The sequence below is a fragment of the Fringilla coelebs genome, assembly GCF_963513975.1.
Source record: "Fringilla coelebs genome assembly, chromosome: 18".
In the NCBI taxonomy this organism is placed as follows: Eukaryota; Metazoa; Chordata; class Aves; order Passeriformes; family Fringillidae; genus Fringilla; species Fringilla coelebs.
Window position 1 is genome coordinate 8,867,286 of NC_140044.1, and position 17,626 is coordinate 8,884,911.

Consider the following 17,626-nt stretch of genomic DNA (forward strand, 5'->3'; position numbering starts at 1 on the left):
CCTGTGCCGGAGGACACGGCGCTGCCGCTCCGCCAGCCGGGCACGGCAGCCGCAGCGCCCCATGGCCGCGGACGCTCTCTCCGCGTGGCCCGGCAATGGCACTCGGGCTCCTTGCCCCGTGGATTCCGCCTTCGCCCAGCGCTTCCTGCCCGCCGTGTACCTGACCGTGATCCCTCTGGGGCTGCTGGGGAACGGGCTGGGGCTCTGGCACCTCTGCACGGGTCCCCGCGATGGTGCCCGCCAGCCCCTCAGCCTGCTGGTGGGCAACCTGGGGCTGGCTGACCTGCTCTACGTCAGCACACTGCCCTTCCTCGTCAGCTACTACCGCCAAGGCAGAGTCTGGATCTTCGGGCAGCCCTGGTGCCGCCTCACCCGCAGCCTCTTCCACCTCAACCTCTACGCCAGCATCGGCTTCCTCAGCTGCATCAGCATCCACCGCTACCTGGGCATCGTGCACCCTCTGAAGGCGCGGGGCAGGTGCCGGGGTGCCACCTCCTCCGTGTGGCTCAGCGTGGCAGTCTGGCTGTGGGTCATCGCACAGATCGCTCCCGACCTCGCCTTCAGCAAGGCAGACGGCAACAGGACGCAGTGCCACGACACCACGGGACAGGAGCACCTGGATGTTTACTTGCCCTACACCTTTGCCGTCACCGTGACTGGCTTTGTCATCCCGTTCCTCATCATCATCGGCTGCTACTGCCACGTGGTGTTCGTGCTCTGCAGGAATGACAGCGTGGACGCCAGCCTCAGGAGGAGAAGCATCGCACTGGTGATTCTCGTCATGGTTCTCTTTTCCATCTGCTTCCTCCCCTACCACATCTTCAGAAACCTCAACTTGTTTTTTCGCTGGCGGCCACAAGGGTCCTGCACACAGGCTTCAAAGGACGTCTACGTTTCCTACCAGGTGACTCGGGGCCTGGCCAGCCTCAACAGTGCCCTCAACCCCCTGCTCTATGTGATCACCAGCAAAGACTGGAGGTCACGAGTGAGAACCATCACCCAAAGTGCCAGACAGTGTCTGAGGCCACCCTTCCGGAGCAAAACCTCTGGCCAGGCAGCTGAGAAGAAGAGGAACGATGTTCTTTGTAAGGGGGAGGCTTTTAATGAGCTCTGAGGTACCTGACACCCCTGCTTCTGCTACATCAGCTTGTGCTTGGCACCTCCCTGGGGACAGCCCCCACCTTGACGCCTGCTTTGCAGCGATGGTGACAGCAGCATCACGGGCTTTGTGCGCACAAGGGACAGGCAGGACCGTCAGCATCTGAGAGAAAACTGGGACCAGATTCCAGAAGCAAAACTACTCAACCCGACCGTTTTGCCTACAGCACGCCTGGAGATGGAAAGAGATGATCATGTTTGCTCCAGTCCAAAGTATTTCCCTCCAGCCTCTGCTGCAGCAGGCTGAGCTGGTTAACATCCCCTTGCTTCCCAGCTCCTCAGGGACTGAGGGATGGAGGGAGTGACATCTTGTCCCTCCACTGCATCCTCTCTACTGTACATGGGTTTGAGACAGCATTCCCTCTTTCACCTAAGGACAGAACAGCTGAGAGGACAAATTTTTGCAGCGCAGGAAGAGCTTTGTAAATGGAAATATTCATTTAAAAATCAGGTTCTAAGTACATTACTAAGCTGTGACAGTTCCTGGGTGATTGAGCTGTTTCAGGATCTGTGGGATCCTTTACTGCCCACCTCCTTTGCAGAAGAACAAGACATTTTTGGCATCACTCCCTCTCTTTTGGAAGAGCACATAGCAGAACTAAAAAAAGGGCATTTTAAAGTTTTTGGAGGTTATTGGTTGGGGTTTTATTTTGGAAGGTGAATAACTGCAGTAGCCTGAACTCCTGCTTTCAGCAGGAAAATGCCAGGAGGGTTTGCAAATTTTCAGGTGGGTGCTTGCATCTTGCATCCAGCCTTGAGAGGGCATTAGATACGACTTGTAAAAATTAGATGTGCAAATAAAAAGAGAAGCAGCACTGGCATGAAGGCTTGTGAAGGCAGGATGTGATAGCGAGATCTACCATCACCAGGGGTGACAGATCTCTGCTGTTAAGATGAGCAGAGGCACCCGAGCAGTATTTTCGTTTTTGATCTCGGTGTTACCCACTACAACCAGCTCAAACACTTCAATTCAATAATGTGATTTGCAGCAGCAGCAGCTTTTGGAGCCCAGCTGAAGGAAGTGGACTGTGAGTTAAAATCAGCCCTTTCTGGGAAAGCACTGGCCCAGGGACGGATGTTGCGCTCTTTTCCTGACATTTATCTCTGTCAGCCGTTCCTCACCCAGACCCACCTTGGCTGGGCAGAGGAGGGAGCACAGCTGGCTTTCAGTGCAGTTAATATGTCTGCAGTGCAAATAAACACCTCATGCTTTCACTTGTGAGTCGTCTGCCTTCTTTTAAAGCTTTATGGGAGCCTGGGAGCCAGCTGGCCTGCGGGTTGGAGCAGGGGCCTGCCTGCTCAGGGAGGGGTGATGATCTTCCCAGTGCTCTGCAGACAGAAAACTGCAGCCAGACGGTGGGGAGTGACCTGTGACAGGCACACACTGAGGAGTCTGCTCAGCACCACTCAGGGGTCCAGCAGAGCCTGAAATGTCTAGCTCCCACCTCATCCAGAGGAAAACCAAAGATAAAGCATAAATTCACCAATGAGATCCCTGACTGCAGTAGGAAGATTGAGACATGAGGACCAGACCTGGTCCCTGCTCCTTGCACACATGCTCCAGATCTGGGCTTCTCCAGAGCTCTGAACTCTTCTCCTTCCCTCAAAAAACACCCACGCCTCTGAAAGCTGTCCGTCTTCACACATGGATCCTGTCTAAGATGCTACAGCTCCCCCCTCAAAACCTCCCAGGGCTCTTTATCCCTGGAACCAGAGGGTGGGATTGTGCCTGGAGCAACCAGGGCAGCACCCAGCCTGCCCCAGTTCCCACCTGTGGCATGGGAACAACTTTTGGGAGTGAGTAAACAGGCAGGGAAGGCAGGGAGCCATCATAATTGTTCTTCCCTTTCTCCCAGCTCTCTGCCAGACACTGGCAGGGCCACACACAAGCATTTGCTGCTGGCAGGAAGGGGCTGGTGTCACTGGAGAAGCTGTGCCATGGTTACCTCCTGAATCATCACCCCTTTTGGGCTCCTGCCTTATGGCCAGCTGAACATTCCCCTTTCCCTCCCTTGGCTATCTGTTACCAGACTCTGAAGATATCTAAAAGCAAGTGAGAGGAATCCCACCTGCACCCTCTGCTCTTCCCACAGCCTCTCTGGTGCAGCAGCATGGAGAAATGGTCTTGTCTGCAAAATCAAGCTAAAAGCAGATTTTTTACTCCTTTATCAAGATTAGACCCAACCAATAAATCAAACATGGTGGGAATTCTCCTCCTGACACTAATGGGATCAGGATCAAGCCTGGAAATTTGGCAGCATTTCTTGCTTCATTAAATAAACCGCTCTCGGTTGAGGATATGTTGCAAACGCAGTCAAGGTTTGTTATGTTACAGAGAACTTTGGAGCTGACAGCCCAGGGAAGCCAGTGAGGCAGAAATAACAGGCACACATACAGATGCACAGATGTACAACCACTCTTTTCCTCCAAAATGCAGAACCGCTTTTTTTTTTTTTTTTTTGGCATGCAAAACACTCTACAAGAAGAAAATATTGCTATCAGCAACATCTAAATGCATAGAACCCAACTCTGATTAATTCTTTATTTCATTTTGCACACATTAGCTAAAATCTGGCTCTGACTCAGTTCAGGGGTGTTGGTATGGCCAGTGGAGCCCTGATTGCTGAACGAGTGTGGGTTGGCTGCTCTGTGCTGAGAATGTGGGCTCATGACTTTGTGTCAGAGACTTCCAAGCCCAAGAGAGAGGAGCTGAGGGATGGGAGCTGGGGGTGCTGGGGACATCACTGTGGCACTGGGATGGTGCACAGGTCCCTGCTGGACAAACAGGCCATGGCCATAACGTGAGAGCCCTCGGGCCCAGGTGAGGTGGGAAGAGCATGTGTGAGGCTGGAGGAGAAGCAGCCAGAGCAGGAGGCTGCCACAGGATTTGGCTCCCCATTGCTCCAGGCACTGGTGGAGGCTGCAGTGTGCACACAAAAAGGGATGAGTCACTCAGGTCACTAATGAAAGGTCACAGCATCCTCAGGTTCCGTGAGAGCCATTTATTTCTTCAGCAAAACCATTTCATTGCTAAAGTACCTTTGGCTGCAGTGACAACAGACCTGACAGGTTATCTTATTTACCAAGGGTATCGATCAGACTGGGAAGGAATAGTAGATGCAATTATCCAGGTGAGCTGGGGAAAATGGTAAATATACCTGCCACTGGGGTGCTGTTGGTGAATATTTTAATAAAAGAGAAAAAGCTGAGTCTTTGTCTATACCACACGGAGCGCTTTGGCATACGAGGGACCAACAGCTTGTGCAGAAGAGAGCAAATCACAGAAATACAACAACACTTAGCGTGCCTGTGTGAAGCCATCAGTCCAGTGGCACTCCTGCGGTGCCTGCAGTTATAAATAGGTGATGCCGTGCTGCGCGGACCCGGGCAGCGGGAGGGCGAGGAGCGCACGGCAGCTCCGGCCGCGGCGCCGCTCCCAGCCCCGCACGCATTTGTATGTGCGCTACACAGCGACTGCGGCTGCACCCTGCGGGCACCGATTGTCCTGGAGGACTCGCCCAGCCCGGGTTTAAAAGAGTTGTGGCATTTTTTACGCCGTTCCTTTAAATATCCCCCCCGCAGCAAGAGCTCCTTGCCCCGGATCGCTGCTCGAGGCAGGCGCCAGCACAGGAGCGGGGCAGTGAGAAAGCCCCAGGAGATGCTCGGTGCACCACGACCCGTGCTGCCTCCTCAGCATCCTGGGAGGAAGCTATCATTTGAATTTTGCCCAACACCTCCGTTCTGTCATGAACAGGAGACACTCAGATCCGATCTGGCTCCCTGAAGAGCCCTTCGTGCCAACGCACTGCCCAGCCAGCGTGAAATTCTTCTGCTTGTTTGGGCTTATGGGCAAAAAGTTTACCCTAAGGAGCATCAGAGAGCTCCCAGGCTTTCCAACGGCACCACAGCTCCTCCTTGGAGAGGCTGCTTCCGTGCTGTGTTCAGGACATCCAAGGTCAGGAGACAGATTAACTCTGTCCTGGCTGCCTTTGCTCACATGTGGAGGTGCAGAGGTGCACCTCTGTGCTCAGCAGAGGTGGTAAGGGCCACCCACCACAGCTCCCAGTCTGCTCCTACCAGCACAGCCCACCCTGCAGAACCCCTGTGTGTCCAGTCCAGGCAGTGGGGAGACAGTCCCATGGCAATGGGGAGCTGCTGGCACAGAGGAGAGCTCAGGGGCAGTTCACTGATGGGGGTGCCAAGAGCCAGGAATTCTCACTGAGTGAAGTGTTACTTGGTTTGGAGGCACAAACTCCCCTTTGAAAGCATGTAGTGCTGGTCACACAGGGCCATGCTGAGAGCCCAGAGGAGATGGGGATGCAGTTCCTTTGGGATGCAGCTCATCCATGAGCCTGGGGTTATCCAAGACCCTAGCAGGTCTGCACTACCCATCAGGAGATGCTGCAGCTTCCTCCAGGCTGTTGGTGGAAAGAAACTTGCTGCGTGCAAAGCTGAAACAACAGATGCATTCCTGTAGCCACTATCCCACTGCACTGAGCTGGAATGTGGGAAAAGCCCTGGCAGGGTGCCCCAGGGCAGACACCAGCAGCACAAGGGCCACAGCGAGGCAAAGGGGCTGCACAAGCTGAAACTTTATTTTCCTTTGCAGTGGGGCATGTAGAAGCAGAGGGTGGCTCATGGACACAGCAGCAGACTCGGCTGGGAGTACAGGACACATCCTCCCCAAAGGCTGAGCACAGGGATGAGTGCTGGACTTGCAGCCACTCCTGCCAATGCCAGCCTGGGGGAGGTTCTCGCTGCCTCCAGAAAGGGGGCTGTTCCCACGTGGTTCTCAAGCCAGAAACCCCCAAATGGCCTTGCCCTGAGCCTGTGGGGAGATGTCCCAGGGATACCCAGAGCATCACCTCCTGTCACTGCTCAGCACCTCAGCTCCTGCCTCAAGAGACGCTCACACAAAGGACCTAAAAGTCAGTTAAATGTTTCAGATCACAGAGAAGCTTCTGGTTTATTTCTCCATTTATCTCAGGTGGTTTGCCTGCCTCCAAAAAAAGTCTATTGTTAATTTAATTCCCTCTAACAGATTCATGGCAGATCTGGTGTCTCAGTGCCTGGAACAGCAGTGATTCCTGTGCCACCGTTTGCTGTGTCCCAGGGACAACACACAGCCCCTGAGCATGGCTGGAAAGAAAGGGCCAGGGCTGGAGCAGGGGACAAGCAGCTGGGCCAAGCAAACACAGGGATATTTTTGCATTTGCAATGCAGAGAGGATCTGTCTTATCTCCCCAATTAGTCCTTCCAGAGAAAAGCCTGGAGAGAAACAGCTGGAAACTCTTTGTATATAAACAAGACTTATTAAAATCTGCAGTTTTAAGGTGGAGAAAGAAAACAAGTCCCTAAAACGGTGCTTACACTGCAAGAGAAAACAGATATTTCATTTTGTTCTGCTCATTCCCCACTGGGAACCTGCTGTGCTCTCAGGCATGGGCAGCAGGAACACTTTCACAGGGCATTTACAGCTCCCTTGGCTGGGAAATCGCTTGTGGCCCCAAACCCAGAGCTGTTCTGGCCAGTGGAGTGTGGGACCAGCCATGGAGCATCGCTAGCAGGGAAAGAAAAATGAAGCTGGGAGGAATCAAACCCTGCATTGAAAGAAGCCGGTGCCTGGCTGGAAAGCTCAATCAACCTCTCAGCACCGGTTCTACAGAAAAAAACAAGAAAGGACATCTTGAGTTTTACTAATAAATGCACTTTTCTCCAGTTGAAGTCGTGGGGCAGATTTGTTTTCTAGCAGGTTATTTTTAGCATCGAAAGGAGCCATTTGCTGTAAACTGTCTGCCCGGGAAGCGGAGCTCCGGGGGCCGCAGCCGGGACTGCGGCAGCGCCCCGGCCCCGCACGGCCCCGCACGGCCCGGAGCGGGGCTCAGCTCCCCCGCGGGACCCACCCACCTCCGACCCTGCCTGGGGCACAGCCGGGCAGGCACAGGCGCTGCCTCCTGCCCCGCCAGCCCCGGTGGGGAAGGGCGGTGCCGTAGGGTGGGGAGGACCCGCTGAGCACACCCGGTTTGCGGGCAGACACCCCTGAGCACACCCAGCGTGCGGGCAGACACCCCACAGCATACCGAGCATGTGGGCAGACACCCCTGCACTCACCGCACCCAGCGTGCGGGCAGACACCCCTGAGCTGAGCGCACCCAGCGTGCGGACAGACAGACACCCCTGAGCTGAGCGCACCCAGCGTGCGGACAGACAGACACCCCTGAGCTGAGCGCACCCAGCGTGTGGACAGACAGACACCGCTGAGCTGAGCGCACCCAGCGTGCGGACAGACAGACACCCCTGCACTCACCGCACCCAGCATGCGGGCAGACACCCCTGAGCTGAGCACACCCAGCATGCGGACAGACAGACACCCCTGAGCTGAGCACACCCAGCATGCGGACAGACCCCACTGCACTGAGGGCGCCCAGCGCTCCCCGCATGGCACCCAGCATGGCAGAGCCCATCCCTCTCCCTGGGGCGTCCCACAGGATCCCTGAAGCTGTCCAGGACCTTTCCCATCCCTGCGGAGCCGTGCTGCCGTGCCTCCTAGGACAGGGGCAAAGCTGTCACCGGGAACCCTCCAGAAGAGCCTCACATATTTGTAATTCCTTCCCAGAGCCTTTGTTCCCCAGCCCTGACCCTGCTGGCGGTGCCACGGGCTGTGCTTGCGGGGCAGTCATTTATAGCACCGCGATGCTGCCCCGTGCTGGGAGCAGAGGCACGGCCGGCTCGGCCCTGCTCTCCCCGGGCCGTGCTCCTGTGATGAGGCTGTGCTGGTGGCCACGGCAGCTCAGTTCCCGACTCACCTCGCCCAGGAGCAGGAGCCTTGTCCAGACACACTCCCAAAGCCTCTCTCCTTCATCCCAGGGATCCAGGGTCTCCTGGCAGTGGCTGTTCCACTCTGGCACCGGCGGCAGCACCACAGAGCCTCCCAGCCCCAAACCCCAATCCCAACTGGCAGACAGCTTTGATTTAACAGGCTCTCAGCAAATATTTCTACAGATTTTTAAATGGAGGCATTATGATTTTGTCTTATTATTTTATAATTAAAGCCAAGATCCTCAAACAAAATAAATGAACCGAACTAAAGCATCCAAGATCAAGAACTTGCTAAAGCAGAGCAGCACCTTTCCCATTTGGTTGTGGTCCAGGTGCTTTATGGCAGGTACTTTGTGCCTGGCTGATGTTCAACTGACAGCTTTCCAAGCATATAAAAACCTTATTAGGCTGAAAATAGAGTTTGTGACCATAAACTCTCAAGAATACTGTCAGCATTTCCAGCCCAGGTCTGCTTTGTGTACAACCACTGGCAGATCAGGCTGCTGGGGGGAGCGGGGTGGGAGGATGGGGCTGTGTGTCCCCTCACAGACCCCATTTTGGGTAGGAAAGGTGGTGGTTGGGAAAGGCTTCCCAATGAGTTCTGGGCTATTAGGAGGTGGCATGATGAGCTTTATCATGGCTGGGACTGGGTAAGGCGGAACTGTGTCCAGTGCTCTGGGGCTGGGAACCTGGAAGTCACATCCATGGGAGAGCACATGGAGGCAATCTGGCAATCTGCATTTACAACCAGTTTATATCCAATGCTCCATTAGTTCTCTTGCTGAGCTTCCACATCACAATGCAGAGCAAAGTGCCTGCGGCCATCCAAGCTACAAAGAGCCCAGGAAGGAGGCGGCAGGAATTCTCAGAGCCCAGGGAAAGCTGTGAGGTTCCTGAGCCTGCAGTAACTCTGAGCATGGCCAAAGGACAGCTCTGAGGCAGCCCCAGCACGCAGGAGGATGTTTTACAGGATGATTTGTGGAGTCATGGGACAGAAGCAAACACTACATCCAGCCTGGATCCAGTCAGGGTGCTGTGTCTGCAGAGGAGGGCATTGCCATGGCCCTGCCTGCAGAGAGGAGGGATCTCTCCCTGTGCCCAGCTCATGGGGATGCCTGGCTGGGAGCAGCCCAGCTGAGCCTGGAGTCTGCTGTGGCTTAAGGACATCACCTGGGCAGCTGCAGCTGGTTGTTATTCATACTGTGATACCTAATACTTTCTGGAAATTAACTAATCCATTGCTTTAGAAATCCCCTGTGGCTTTGCCAGGCTATCTATAATCTAAGTATTTATGGCATTAAAGCTAGAATAGCTGGTGCTTGTACTAAAGCAAACAAAAACATCAATTTGGTGTTTAAAAATAACCAAAAGAAGCAGAGTACATCAGGATGCTCCCCAAGCCCTCAGAGAGGTGGAGCACCTTGCAGCTGAGACCAGGGAAGGGGCTGACACCTGGTGGGGTTGGGGATTGACTCAAGCAGACCCACACAACTGGTCCCTGTTTAGTGCTTTTCATCTGAGACTGCTAAGCAGCTTTGCTTATTTCAATCCATTAGAACTAGAAAAGCTTTTTAATAAACTCCCTGCCAGCCTGGAATTAGTAGACGTGGGCCAATTAGACACATTAATTAGGCACTGGTTTAAACACAGATGAGGTTTGACTTTGTTTACCAGCCTCAGAGGAAGCAGCTTCTCAAAGTTCACCTCCAAAGGATTGGGAAAAAGGCACGTTCACTGCCAGTCACAAGCACCTCCCCACACAAACACAGCACTTGGGCTTAGGCTTTATTTTCAGAGCTCCTGCTTTTCCTTTGCCTCCCCATGCAATAAAAATGAGACATTTAATCTCATAATGCAACTTCTCACTGAAAATCAATGATAAAGTACATTATCTTGCCTGCCCTGAACCCACGGCTCCAGCTTGACCTTCCTCAAGCAGAGTGAAGTCCAGGGAAGCACAAAGGTTGAGCTCATGGATTCCCAGCAGGAAAGTGTGAAACTTTCCTGTACCTCAGGAGAACAGGACAGGATGGCCCTCCACAACAGCCATCTGACACAGTTTGGTGTCACACATCCCTGTGATCGCTGCAGGCAGGAAAAAGCAGTTTGTGAGCAGTGAGAGGCAGAGCAGGCTGAATCCAGCCTGAATTTTGAAGCCTCCACTCCCACTCCAAGCACAGTCCTGGCTTGTTACTGGGGGGTTCTCATTAGGAGATGGATCCTGCTGCCCTTTTTCCTGCTGAGCAGCATTTATTCTACTGGGGCCTCTGATGTAAGAGGTCAAAGCAAGCCCCAAAAGGAGAAATCAGTGACGTCCCAATCTCTGTAACTCCCAGGGCAGCAGGGAAAGGCCATCCTGAGGGGACACCCGTGTCCCAAGACACTGCAAGGTAAAGATTTCTTTTGGGGCCAGGAGAGTACCTTGAAGGGCAGCCCACCACGAGCCACAAAGAGGACAGGGCTAGCAGAAGGAAGCACTGAGAGCTGCTCATACTGTGGCAGCAGAGATGCTCCTCCTGTCCCCAGTGTCCCCAGCCCACAGAGGGGGAAATGCCACCCACAGACCCCTCTCTGTGTAGGCAGCACCTTGGGAAAGGCATGCTGTACCACCTCTGCCAGAGCACTGCTGGCTCTCATCACAAACACAGGTCTGGAAACAAACTGTAGGGTTTAGTTAATAATCAGCTGAGATTGATGCTGCTCCCTTGTGCCTATTGTCAGTCACCCAGTGGAGAGCATCTCCCAGGGGTTTCCATGCTGCAGCCTACAATGGCCCAACATCTGCACAGAGCAGCTGCCTTTCAATAACAGGCTACAGCATCAAATACCATCCAGGGACCCCAGAATTGGATCTGCAAGGCACTGGAGGCCCCAGAACCCCTCCTAAAAGATGTGTGACAGGCACCTAGAGGTGCAATCATCATAAGATCTCCTTCCTCTGTAATGGAAGCAATAGAAGCTCAGTTAGCAGCTCTGGCTCCTGCCTCCAAGGTGGGAAGTCATTGCTGACCAGTGGAAAAAATTACCAGCACCAGGTGAAGCGCATCTTCATGAGCAGGAGGCCCCCACACGTGTCTGGGGCTGGAGGTTTGACAGCATCCCAGGCCCTGTTAGCAGGGCTGAGAACACAAAGCAGACACATTCCTCCAGCAGAGGCTCTGCCCCATGATTTAGGAGGCTGCAAGCCCTGAGATGTCAAGCAGCACTCCGACAGCTTTGCTGCTCCTGATGGATGCTGGAGTTTATTTTTTCTCCAATAACAACTTTCACTAATGGTGCTGGCACGGAGGCTCAGCAAGGAGGAGGGAAGTGGCAAGTGGCCAGGGTGAAAAAGAGTTCACAATTACAGTAGGAAAGGCCACTGTGTCCCTTTGCTGGCCATGGGAATGCTGAGGACAGGGATGGAAGGGGCTCTAGGAGAGCACTGAGTCACCCCCTCCTTCAGGAGAGCACCCACTGCACCCAGAGCATTTTCAGCAGACACCCAGACATCTGCTTGTCTTATTTTTAAACTCCTCAAGTGACAGGGTGCCATCATCTCCCCCAGCAGTCTGTTCCAGTGATACACTGTCTTCATGGTTAAAAAGTTTTTCGTATGTCCAGTTCAAACCTTCATTGCTGCAACTAAATCCCAAAGCATCTTCTCCTCTCCAGAGAGAGAAGAAAGATGGATGAAGAGGGATGTAAGCCTTGTCGATTTTTTCACTTGTGTGTTTTATTCCCAGCCAAAAGAAGAAGAGTTTATTTTCCTGAAAGAGATACTATCGCCTGCAACACACAACTCAGAAGTATCTTTCTATTTTTAAAAGTGAAGTATAGGAGTTACATAAAAGCTATGGTAACTAGGAATGAGAAACAGGGTCTTCAATTTGTGGGCTCTGCCTCCTACCACAGCGAATTTCCCTGCTCCTTGGGGCTGACCTGGGCTGTCCACAGCACATCAATGCAGAGAGGCTGAGCTCACTGCCCCCCACAGCAGCACTGGGTGGACAGACCCCACATCCCCTGTGCCTGCAGCCTCCCACCAATGTGCCAAAGAAAGCAGCAGAAACATTGAATCTGGTTTTCTTCCTTTCTGCCCTCTTAAAACAGCACTGGACATAGCAGGCCAGACTCTGCTCTGGTAACCACTTGGGTAAAAGGATGACACAGATAAAGCAGACAGATAACATAGACAAATAACACAGATAACACAAATAGATAACACAGCTAACACAGATGGACAACACAGATAACATAGATAACACAGCACAGATTGATAACACAGATAGATAACACAGATAACACAGCTAACACAGTTAACATAGATAACACAGCACAGATAACACAGATAACACAGATAAGAGAACAGATTGAAAACACAGATAGGTAACACAGATAACATAGATAACAGTTAACACAGATAGATAACACAGATAGATTGCACAGGTAACACAAATGGATTGCACAGGTAACACCTCAGTGTTCCTCCGTGCCATGGGTGTGAAGTGGCACAGAGCTGGGCAGAGCAGCAGGAGCCAGGGCTGCCTGTGCAGGGATGATAGCACAGGGATGACACCACAGGGTGCTTCAGGACAGCCACACAGCCCCAAAGGCGCTTGCTTTTGGGAGGGCAGGCCAAGAGGGCTTAGGCACAAGAAACTCCTCCAGCCTGGGATAATCCAGGGGCAGCTTCGGGGAACGGGGATGTTACTGCTGTCACTGAACCACGGCCTCTCTAGGGCTCACCTGCAGCCGTGCTCTGCCCGGGGCTGCCAGGCTGCGAGGGCTCGGGGCGCACCGGAGCCAGCCTAGGTGTGCGTAGCCCGCCGGAGCCGGTGCCGGGGCAGGCGGAGGCGGTGCCGGGGCAGGCAGGAGGCGCTGCGCGGTGCCCGGGCTCGGTGCGCGGTGCGCGGTGCGGGCTGAGCCGTGCGCGGTGCGGGCTGAGCCGTGCGCGGTGCGCGGTGCGCGGTGCGCGGGCGCTGCGCGGGGGGCGGTGCGCGGTCGCGGGGGTGCGCGGGAGGCGGGCGGGGGGCGGCGGCGGCGGGGCCATGCGGAGCCCGGGCTGAGCACGGCGGCCGCCCCTCGCCATGAAGCGGCAGAACCTGCGCACGGCCGCGCTCATCCTCTGCATCTTCTCCTACCTGCTGGTGGGCGCCGCGGTCTTCGATGCGCTGGAGTCGGAGGCGGAGAGCGGCCGCAAGCGGCTGCTGGAGCAGAAGCGCGGGGAGCTGCGGAGGAAGTACCGCTTCTCCGCCGACGATTACCGGGAGCTGGAGCGGCTGGTGCTGCAGGCCGAGCCGCACCGCGCCGGTCGCCAGTGGAAGTTCGCCGGCTCCTTCTACTTCGCCATCACGGTCATCACCACCATCGGTGAGTGCGGGCAGCCCGGCCGGCGCGCCCGGCATCCCTCCCTCCCTCCCTCCCTCCCTCCCTCCCTCCCTCCCTCCCTCCGTCGCTGAACCTCTGCACTCCGTGTCCCTCCATCCAACCTCCCTGCACCGCGCGTCCCTCCATCGCTGCCTTCCGTGTCCCTCCATCCCCACGCCCCTGCATCCCATGTCCCTCCATGTCCCTGCACCCCGTCCTTCTCCAGCCCCACACCTCCAGCACCCCCGGGAGCTCCAGGGCAGGCTGGGGGTGCCCGCAGGGCAGAGGCAAGTGTCACCCTCGCAAGGCTGGGACATCTCTTCGGGCCATCCCTGAGCTGACCCTGTGGGACCCCAGTGCCCAGTGGTGGGCGAGGTGACCCACGGGCAGGCTGGGGCCGCCCTGTGCTGGGGGTGCTGCTGTGGCTGGGGCCACAAGACACGACATTGTCCCAGGGAGGCAGCGGCTTGGCTTGGGGAGCTCCTGCGGGAACCTTTGGAGCAGGAGCTGCCAAAGTTGGTGTGGGAGGGCAGAGGTAGAGGCCGTGTCTGTCCCCTGTGCTGGCTCTAGCCAGTGAGCTGGGTGAAGAACTGGGCAGGAATTGTTGTCTTCTTTGCTGGCTCAAAATTCTGGATGCTTGGCTGTGTGAGACCTGCTTCACGGAGCCAAGAGCCATGAGCCACTGCCCCCTGCTCTGCCTGCACAGAAACCTGCAGAGACATGGGTGTCAGCTTGGAGGGGAGTGATTGAATCACATTAAACTCCTCTGTAGACCCACTTATCTATACTAGACCCCAGTGCTTTGGTTTGTCCGCTTCAATTTTGTAAGAGAATGAAACTAAATTGAATGAGGGTTGCCTTAATTTAGGTGAGATTAGCCACATGGGAGTTGAGCATTGTTTAATGAATCCACTTTGATTAATTAATGCACCCGGGGGGGGGGTAGACAGGGATCTTGTGCTTGTGCTGGGTTTTCAGCAGATGTGTTTTGGAGGCAGGAATCCTGAGGCCAAATCCAGCCCTGGCACGGCCAGCAGCCACCTCCTGCTCTTCAGGACAGGATTTCAGCCTTCCCAAAGGGCTTGGGATGGTTGAAATACCTCTGGTAGCTGGAAGCATCATCCCTCAGGACAAGGGTTGGTGGGATCAGCTGCACTGTGTTACCAGAGGACAAGAGGTGGAAGAGGGACAGGTTCCTTGCAGGCCTTGCCTGGGGTCTCCCTGTGCTCCCATGGGACGCTGTATGGGGTTTGTGCAGCTGGGAACACACATGGGCAGCAAACCATGGTGGGCTCAGGGCATGGTTCAGGTCAGACCCCAGCAGGAGGGAAAGATGAACAGCTTCAGCAAAATCCCCATCATCACCTGACAGGTTATAGCTTCATTTACATGATTTTCCTGTTGGCTGTTGCAAACAATGGCTGTGCTTATCACACACCCCCTGTGATAAATAATTTCAGCTCAGGTGCCATATTTCTCAAACACTGACATGTTAGATCTCTTTATATTAGGCTGTGCTCCAAATCTCAGTTTTAATGTTGTTGTAGCTGTGTTTACTCTTTCTAATTCCCTTTGTCATTTCAAAACCATCAGTCAAACACTCCTTCAACAGTCTCTCAGGGTATAACAATTGTTTTTCCACTTACTGCTCTTGTGGATCATTATCTTTACATCCCAATTGCTGTCATTGTATTATCTTGTAGCCTGGGACCTGGTGATTGCACTCAGTTATTAAGCTTGGATCTGACTGGGAGGTTTTGCCACTGCAGTCTCCTGTCTGCTCTCTATTTCATGAAATGTGGCATGCAGGCATTAAATTCATCATTTCTTGTTGTGTGAATTTGTGAACAGAGAAGCAATTAAAAGCTGGTCCCTTGCTTCCTGCTGGCAGTTCTGAGCACAGCATGGTGAAGGATAGTGCTGTCCTCAGCCCTGTCCCATGCAGGAGTTTCCTGGAGCAGGAGGTGTGCTCAGGAGCCCAGGATAACATGATTATCCTCCTCTGGTCCTTCCATCAGTGGGTGCAGCACCTTCCCCAAGAATCCTGGAAATCCACAGGCAGCAAGGACTGAGGTGAAGCCAAGCTACCCCTTAAAACAAGAGTGTGGGGTAACAAGAGGGTATTTTCCCCCTTGTTCTCCATGCAAAAGTCATGCAAATTCCTGCAGAAAGTGAAAATACAAACAGCTGTTTGTGGAAGGCCTGGCAGCAGCACAGGAAGGAGCTGGCACTGTTCTGCAGGCACTTTCAGAAGGGAAGTTTCAGGCCCCGGTAGTTTCCTGTAGAAACAACTCAAAAGAAAGGCTCAGATGCCTTTGGATGCCTTTGGATGCCGTTACTCCCCACGCCACGTGACTCCCTTGCACTGATTTTGTTACTCATCCTCTGAGGTCAGGGGCCACCAATTTCTGCTCAGCTGCTGTAATTGAGGTGGGCACGGAATCGCTGGAGCCCGGAAGATTGCAGTGAATACCTCACTGTGCCTCACAGTGTAATTGTGTGTGTCCTTGAGTCACAGCTCTGAAACTTGGGCCAAGGTGGAGAAATTAAATCTCAGAAGGCGTTCAAGGAGAACCTTGTTGTCCTGGAGCTCCTTGTCCCCAGGAAAAGGGCTGACAGGGCTGTGGTGGCATAAATACTCCGTACCCTGCATCTAAACCAGCACAGCCCCTCCTCCCCAACAGGCTGGTGGTGCTTTAGGTCTGAGTCTTGGTGACACTGGAGTAAATCTGGAGTGGGTCTGCAGAAGTCCCTCCAGACTTAGCTGCTCCTGTGGGGACTGTCCCTATAGCACAGGGTTACAGGCTCTGGCTCCTGTCCAACAGGCCACACGGCAAGTGCTCATGGAGATGAGACTGAAATGTGCCTGTGACACTGGACAGCTTGGGAGGAGGAGCAGGTGACAGGGGAGGTGGCAATGCCCCTGCAAGGGCAGTTGTGGATGGTCCTGGCTGGGTGTGCTCCTCCCCACAGGGTGATCTGGTGCTGTTGGTCTCAGCATCTTGTAGAGCCTCTGTTCCCCCTCATGGGGTTCAGGTTACCCTGCACACCTGGCACAGCATTCTGGCCTCTGAATTATTCCTGAGCTGCAGGAGGCTTGCAGAGCCCAGTCCAGCTCTAGGCCTCCTCTTGGCCTCTGTGACACTGGGGGCTATCAGGAGGTCACCTTCTCTCTTTAGAGGTCGAATGAGGTTCTGCCTACAGGAATGTGCCATCATCCCAAAGGATGGGCATCCCACAGCCCCATTAGCATTGCCTACAGATCTGTTATTGAGTTCCATTCTTCCCCCCATTTTTCTACTGCTCCTTTTGGTCACAGGGCAGCCTTGCTGGAAACCGAAGGGAGGGCCTGGTGCCACCTTTCCTCTTCCCTCTGTCCTTCACAGGTTATGGGCACGCTGCTCCTGGCACAGACGCTGGCAAAGTCTTCTGCATGTTCTATGCCATCCTGGGCATCCCCCTGACGCTGGTCATGTTCCAGAGCCTGGGGGAGCGCATGAACACTGTCGTGAGGCTACTGCTCAAGAAGATCAAGAAGTGTTTGGGCATGAGGACAACCCATGTCTCCATGGAGAACATGGTCCTGGTGGGCTTTCTGTCCTGCATGGGCACCCTGTGCATCGGCGCCGCAGCCTTCTCTTATTTCGAGGGCTGGACTTTCTTCCATGCCTACTACTACTGCTTCATAACCTTGACCACTATTGGCTTCGGAGACTTTGTGGCTCTTCAGAAGAACGAGGCTTTGCAGAAGAAGCCCCCGTACGTGGCTTTCAGCTTCATGTACATCCTGGTGGGCCTGACCGTCATCGGCGCCTTCCTCAACCTGGTGGTGCTGCGGTTCCTGACCATGAACTCGGAGGACGAGCGGCGCGACGCCGAAGAGCGAGCCTCGCTGAGGAGAGCCCACAACAACATCCACCTCAAGCCCAAAGAGGACAGCCGCAGCAGCAATGCCATTTTTCTCCCTGCGGAGGACAGGACGAGCCAGATGAACCTGATCCCGCTGGCGCAGGAGGACGCCGAGAGGCAGCGGCGCCAGTCGGCCGTGTCGGCGGCCGAGGTGCCGTCCTTCTGCACGTGCCTGTGCTACAGACCCCAGGTGTGCGGCAGCCCGGCGCCCTCCCACCCCGAGACCCTGAGCTGCCACACCAACCCTGTGTATTACAACTCCATCTCCTACAAAATCGACGAGGTGTCCCTGAGCACGCGGGGTCAGACCGGCTCTTCCCCGGGCAGCACTTTGTCCTCCAGCAGCCCCCGCTGCCGGCAGCACCCCCGGCTGCGGAGGAGATCCATCTAG

The 17,626-nt window shown here is 54.6% G+C and overlaps 2 protein-coding genes across 2 annotated transcripts; both read left to right on the forward strand.

Annotated features, from left to right (window-relative positions):
- On the forward strand, positions 1–2,180 carry LOC311160912 (P2Y purinoceptor 1-like). The gene has a single exon (XM_084218062.1). The coding sequence runs from the start codon at positions 62–64 to the stop codon at positions 1,112–1,114; it is 1,053 nt and encodes a 350-aa protein (XP_084074188.1). The 5' UTR covers positions 1–61; the 3' UTR covers positions 1,115–2,180.
- A 10,857-nt stretch (positions 2,181–13,037) lies between these two features.
- Positions 13,038–17,626, forward strand: KCNK15 (potassium two pore domain channel subfamily K member 15; the record flags this gene model as incomplete). The annotated part of the gene is made up of 2 exons (XM_084217702.1): positions 13,038–13,329; positions 16,713–17,626. The coding sequence occupies exons 1-2, from the start codon at positions 13,047–13,049 to the stop codon at positions 17,624–17,626; spliced, it is 1,197 nt and encodes a 398-aa protein (XP_084073828.1). The 5' UTR covers positions 13,038–13,046.